Source organism: Equus caballus, chromosome 13, assembly GCF_041296265.1.
Source record: "Equus caballus isolate H_3958 breed thoroughbred chromosome 13, TB-T2T, whole genome shotgun sequence".
Classification (NCBI taxonomy): domain Eukaryota; kingdom Metazoa; phylum Chordata; class Mammalia; order Perissodactyla; family Equidae; genus Equus; species Equus caballus.
The window spans coordinates 29,579,963-29,586,444 of NC_091696.1; the positions used below are offsets into that span (position 1 = coordinate 29,579,963).

The 6,482-nt window shown below is 47.0% G+C and overlaps 1 protein-coding gene across 2 annotated transcripts in view; it reads right to left on the bottom strand.

The window, feature by feature from the left end:
- ITGAM (integrin subunit alpha M) overlaps positions 1-4,569 on the bottom strand; it is a 38,129-nt gene extending 33,560 nt beyond the window's left edge. Inside the window, exons 1-5 of one of the 2 annotated variants that reach the window (XM_005598740.4) lie at positions 4,425-4,569; positions 3,201-3,306; positions 832-935; positions 423-493; positions 151-268 (exon numbers count right to left, since the gene is read on the bottom strand). In XM_005598740.4, coding sequence (XP_005598797.2) covers positions 151-268; positions 423-493; positions 832-935; positions 3,201-3,306; positions 4,425-4,452 — 427 coding nt within the window. In that variant the 5' untranslated portion in view covers positions 4,453-4,569. Of the gene's footprint in view, positions 1-150; positions 269-422; positions 494-831; positions 936-3,200; positions 3,307-4,134; positions 4,383-4,424 lie in introns of those variants that run through there. The other variant, XM_005598739.4, reaches the window with a different exon arrangement.
- Positions 4,570-6,482: the final 1,913 nt, after the last annotated feature.

Below are 6,482 nucleotides of genomic sequence, written 5' to 3' on the forward strand. Positions count from 1 at the left end.
CCTCTCTCTGTATTGGAACCCAGTTCCCTCGCCCGTCTGCACCTAGACCTCTAAGTCACCCCCCAGACCGTGAGCAGTCCCCAGCCCAGACCTGCTCCCACCCTCCAGTCTCGTGCAGCCCATCTATACTCTCTGCCAAAGAAGACCTACCTCTGAGGGCTTCTGGGAACCTCTGGGGCTGCTGCCGTAAGTTGGATCCAAACAGGAAGCAGAAGCCGTTCACATAGATGTGCTCTTTGCAGATTTGGTGCACGGTGGGGCCGCAGGCCTGGAGGGCAGGATGCGGGTAGGAGGGCCTGTCCTGGCTTCCTGTCCTTTTACCTCGGCATCTCCACCCTCCACAAGACCCCAGGAACGGCAGCCTTGGATCCCCAACTCCTTCCCTCAGGACTCCTTCCCTCCCGAGACCCAGGGCAACTCACCAGCAGCCGAAAAGGGTTGGTGGCGAACGCCAAAGACAGACCCAAGGACATGTTCACAGACTCCAGGGGGACTGAGAGGACAGACATATACATGATCACACTCAGGGGACGAAAGGGGCCATGTAAGAGCTGGACAGAGGACACACGGGAGACGTGGGACCTGGGAGACAAGGAGATCTGACAGGTCATGGGGGCACCTAGGTCGTGGGAAAGGAACACGGGGAGGTGGTGCCTGAGGGTGTCTGAGGTCAAGTCTGCACACAGCACACAGGCTAGGGAGCTGGTCCCCTGCGCCCCCCACCACAGACCCCTTGGACAGACACCCAGAACAGAGGGAATGCCTGTGGAGTCCAGATCTACCCACTGGTGGAAACCAAGCCCTGGGTCCCAGGGAGGGGCAGTGACTCACCCTGCATGGGGATGGGCTCACATGAGGCTGTGCTGTAGTCACACTGGTAGAGGCTGCCTGTTTGGTTGGCAGCCTTTATCTCCTGGGGGGCTCCAACCACCACCCTGGGGGGGAGAGGTGGGAAGAGATCACCACTGGGACAGGAGAAAACTCTAACATGTCAGGAGAGAAGGAGACCATGGAAGTTCTGCCACCCAGAGAAAAGTGAGCAAGCCAACTCTCATGGATTCCCAAATTCCCAGAAATAGGAAGAAGACTCAACAAAGAAAAAAATGGGAAAATTTTAAATCTTGGAGTGGGAAGAGGCTCTCTAAGAATGACACAAAACCCAGAGGTCATTAAAAAGTGAATAAATTTAACCACACAATCATTTTAATTCTTTTTTTTTTTTCGGTGAGGAAGATTGGCCCTGAGCTAACATCTGTTGCCAATCTTCCTCTTTTTTTTCTCCCCAAAGCCCCAGTACATAGTTGTATATTCTAGTTGTAGGTCCATCTAGTTCTTCTATGTGGGACGCCACCTCAGCATGGCTTGATGAGCAATACCAGGTCTGCACCCAGGATCCAAACTGGTGAACCTTGCGCCACTGAAGTGGAGTGCACGAACTCAACCACTACACCACCCCGCCAGCCCTGACACAGTCATTTTAAATAAATTTCTGGATATGATAAACTATCATAAGCAGAGTCAGAAGACAAATTGTCAACTTCAGGGAGAGAGATGAGCACCTTGTCCCATAGCCCCTTTCCTTCACCTGGTCAGAGCTCCTACAAACCAATAAGAAAAACAAAACAATAACCCAATAGAAAAACGGACAACAAATTTTTTAAAAAGTCTTCACAGAGAAGGAAATACATCTCTCTCTTTTTTTTCTTTTCTTTTTTTTTTTTTTTTTTTTTTTTTTTTTGGTGAGGAAGTTTGGCCCTGAGCTAACTTCTGTGCCAATCTTCCTCTATTTTGCACGTGGGACGCTGCCACAGCATGGCTTGATGAGTGGTGTGTAGGTCTGTGCCTGGGATCCGGGATCCGAACCTGTGAACCCTGGGCCACCAAAGCAGAGTGCACAAACTTAACCACTATGCCACTGGCCTAGACCCCATCTCTCTTTTTTTTTTAAAGATTGACACCTGAGCTAACAGCTGTTGCCAATCTGCTTTTTTTATTTTTCTTCTCCCCAGAGGCCCCAGTACACAGTTGTATATTCTAGTTGTGAGTGCCTCTGGTTGTGCTAAGTGGGACGCCGCCTCAGCATGGCCTGATGAGCGGTGCCATGTCTGCGCCCACGATCCGAACTAGCGAAACCCTGGGCCACCGAAGCAGAGCGCGTGAACTTAACCAGTCGGCCACGGGCCATTCCCCCATCTCTCACTTTTAAAAAGTACAATTTAAAACTAAATTGAGATAGCATTTCTCACCTATTCAATTTGCAAAGATCAGTAAGTTTGATAACACATTGGGTTGGCAAATGGGTGGGGAAATAAGTGCGTCCATAAATTTCTGGTGTGAGTATAAATTCTTACGACTTCTATAGAGTGTAATCTGGAAAACTCTATTAAAATTACATATGCATTTCTACCCTTTGATCCAGCAGTCCTAGTTCTAGGCATTTACTTCCAAATGTCCTTGCACATATGCAAAATGACAGCATTGTTTGTTTAGCAAAAGCTTGGAAACAATCTAATGTCCATCAAGAAGAGATTTAAATGTAATATAAATGTAAATTATAATACCTCCAAATAATAGAATATGATGCAAGCATGAAAAAGAATAAGTTCTTTATGCACTTATCTGGTAAAACCACCAAGCTCTATTAAGAAAAAAAAATGCAAAGGACAGTATAGAGCAGAGGCCAGGAAACATTTTCTGGAAAGGTAGTATTATTTCCATAAATATTACTCCTGTAAAGTCTTTGCGGGCTGTATCGTCTCTGTGGCAGCCTCTTGATTCTGCCATTTTGGCTCCAAAACTGCCATAAACGGTAAACGATGAACGACGAGTTGGGCGGCAGGGCTGGGAGGGGGTCAATAAAATGTACTGCAAAAATAGGCAGCGGGCCGTTGCTGGAGTATAATGGGCGCTACAGATTGTGTGCGGGATGGCAGTCAGGGCACCGTGGAGAGAGATACAGCAGGGAATGTCTACTGGAAGAACACGCAAGAAACCAGCTCCTAGAGATCCTGCCGGCAGGGACCTCCGGGAGGGGTGGGGAGGAGATTGTTTACTGTCACCCTCTTTTGCATCTTTTGAATTTAGAACTCTGTAACTGTATTACCTATTCAAAAAATAAATCAAGAAAAAAACAAACCAAGGGAATTGCGATTTTTTTTCAGGCATATAAGTCTCAGAGGAGCTCCACCTGCAGCGCTTACCGCGATCCCTCGAGCTGGACCACGCTGTGGCCGAAGCCCCTTGCGTTCTCCTGGAAGATCATCGCGTTTTCGGTGTCCAGGTTGAACCCATGACATAAGGTCAAGGCTGAGGAAGAACAAGGGGGTGAGGGTGAGGCGGAGATAAGGAGGTGGTTAAGAAAGCAGCTTGCCCTCCCGCTCTGTGCACTTCCTGCCAGGATTCAGCCTGACCCAGAATGGAGATGTGCGTCCTCAGGTCCAGCTCTGATGGTCTGGGACAGAGGGCAGCACACTTTTTCTACACAGGGCCAGGTAGTAAATATTTTAGGCTTTGTGGGCCAAGAGGCAAATAGAGTATATTACGTGTAGGCACTTGTATAACAAGAGAGAAAAATGCATTTCCACAAATTTTTCATTAGGAAAATTCAAAATATAATAATCGAGTATAATTTTTTTGCAATACAGATTTACTGAGACAAATGGAATTCTTTGAAGGAGATAACATTTCTCATCATTGAGATTCAAAGTTAGTGTCCCTATCAGGAATCAGTTATCAAGTTTCCCCTGCGACCCATGGCTCACATAGGCCAAACAGATGGTGGAATCCTTGCCTTTGGCCCAAGGCCAGTCTGCTGACCCCTGGACTAAGGACCACCATCGTGGGGTGCATTCAGCCCTCTCTGAGCTCCACCCTGTGTTCTTACCCTGCTGATTTGTCCAAAGATCAAGTTCTTAAAGACTCTGAGTTAGGCAATTTCCTTGCTATGCAACTCTCAAGCATTTCTTTCCCTTCTTTGACTCATTCTCCACAAAACACAGGTATAAAAGGAAACAAACTCAATTATTTTGATCAGTCAGTCATTCAACAAACATTTACACCTGGGTCCTTGAAAATAGAACTGGAGGCAAAGTGGAGGCGGTAAAGAAGAAACGCTCTGAGAAGAGAATCCAATACCTGCTGTGCACCCTTGGCCATGGCATTTCATCTCTCTGGGCCTCAGTTTCCTCATCTGTGAAGCGAAGGGGGCAGCCAAACCCCCTTGAATAGTTTATGAATCTAATCATTCGTCCAAGCTCCTCTGGTCATCCCATGTTGGTTTGGCTCTACTCTGCTTCCTCTTAAATCTCTTCTCCTTTCCCAAGCCCCAGCCTAACTCCTAGATAGTCTGTGCCCCTTCTCTCCCATCACAGACTCACAGGTTTCCCTCCTCCTCACCCTGAGGGCCCCCCAGACCCCTGGCGCACCTGTTAACAGAAGGACTCTGTGAGTCATGGCTGGAGGGAGCTGAAACTGTGGGGCTGCACACACTGCTGAGCAACTTCAAGGAAGCCACCAAAGCCAGAAGGGTCAGAAAAAGAGAAGTAGGAGGCAGAAGTCTGCAAGTGACTCAGAGGAAGAGGGTGGGGGCACCGTGAACACACAGACCTGCTTGACCTTCCGCTGGGGGCTGCACACACTTGCGCTCCCTCCCTGTCCAGTTTCCTGCCCAAACCATCAAGGTCACTATCCCAAAGGTGTGTTTGTTTGCCCACCTGCTGCTAGGGTCGGCCAAAGCGCCATCAAAAGCAAGCTGAATAGACCTAGGGCCTGCCCTCTGGAACGTGTGTTCTAAACATCAATACAGACCAAGCAAGCGTGGGTGGTCACACCCTGTGTCTCCCTGAAAGCATACTGTACGAAATGTCCTTCCCTCCTGCCCAAGGAGACAGGAGCACCCTTCAGCCAGAGAGCTGTCCTCCTGCAGAGCAGTTAACAAGGACAACTCAGGTACGGGGAAACCCGGTGCTTTTCAAACATTATTTTGCTTTTTTTAAAAAAAAACCCTCAAACTCTTTGTCCAGGAATTTTCACTTCCAAGAATTTATCCTACGTAATAGCTGAGTACAGTCAAAGCCAGATGCACAAGCATGTTCCTTTTGCAGCATTGTCTTAATTGTGAAAAGCTAGAACAGCCTGAATATCCAACAGAGGAATGGTTGAATGACGTCCGCTCTGTGACATGCCCTTACATTCCATCATGTCTAGTCACTTCTAAATCTGTGTTCATAACACAAGAGCACACTTCCATGAAATATATAGAACACCAAACCATCCTGTGAATGGGACTGCTAGTGTGACCCCCGAGCCAATGATTTTTTCACTCTATTGCAAACACATTTTCTCCTGTTCTTAGTTCTACTTTCTTAATGACCAGAGCACATAAATGTTTGCTCTCTGAAAAAATTTCATAAAAACTCTGCACATTTTGTTTTAAAATTACCTATTTAAAAATATGTGTGTATAGGAAAACCAAAATGTTAATAGTGGTTATCTCCAGAGGATACGATTACGGGTGTATTCCAGTCATCTCTGGCTCACAGCCAACCACTCCAAATCTTAGTAACTTAAATCAGCACCGTATTATTGTCTCAACGGGCCCATAGATTGCCCGGCCTCAGCACTTCTCACTGGGAACTCAGACGGTCGCCATCAGATCGTGACTGGGGCTGGGGTTACCCAAGGCTCAGGTGGGCTGGACTTTCAAAATGGGTCACTCACATGATGGGCAGTTGGTGCTGGCTGCCTGTAGGGAACTCCGTGGGGGCTGTCAACTGGGGTACCTGCCTGTGGCCTCTCTATGTGACCTGGGTTCTCACATCAGGGTGGTTAGATTTCAAGAGCGTGTTCCAATAGACAAGAATTGAAAGTTTCCAGTCTCCTAAGGTTTTGATCTGGAAATTGTCACCAAGTCACTTCCACTATATTCTATTGGTCCAGCAGTGGCAGAGCTCATCCACATTCAGGGGAGGGGATACAGATCCCACCTTTCAGTGGGAGATGTGTCAAAGAATTTGTGGTCAACTTTAATCTACCACAGGACGATTTTAATTTTCTTCTATATATTTTTTGTATTTAAAACTTTTATACAAAACAATATGATGACTTTTATAATCAGAAAGAAAAGAAAAACACCAATAAATAGTTTAAAACAACAAAGTGCCTGTACTTGTTAGGAGAAAGAAAGAGCTGAGGGAAGAGGAATAAGGCCATGGGTGAAAGGATGAGAAGATATCAGCCAGGGTGTGGTGGAGTAATTTAATGGATAATCTGGGTTTGTTTTGGTAAAAAGCCTTCACACTCTGACCACCACAGGAAGCTGCTATAGCTCAGATGTCTTGGCCCCTCCTTGCCTTGAACAGCAGCCAAGTGTCCACAATCTGTAAAGGCACAGGCAAAAATCTCAGAATGGCTATTCAACCCACTCTTTCTCAGTGCCCCACCAATGTGTGTGCACCTGACCAGGTGACCACAGGTGGGCATCT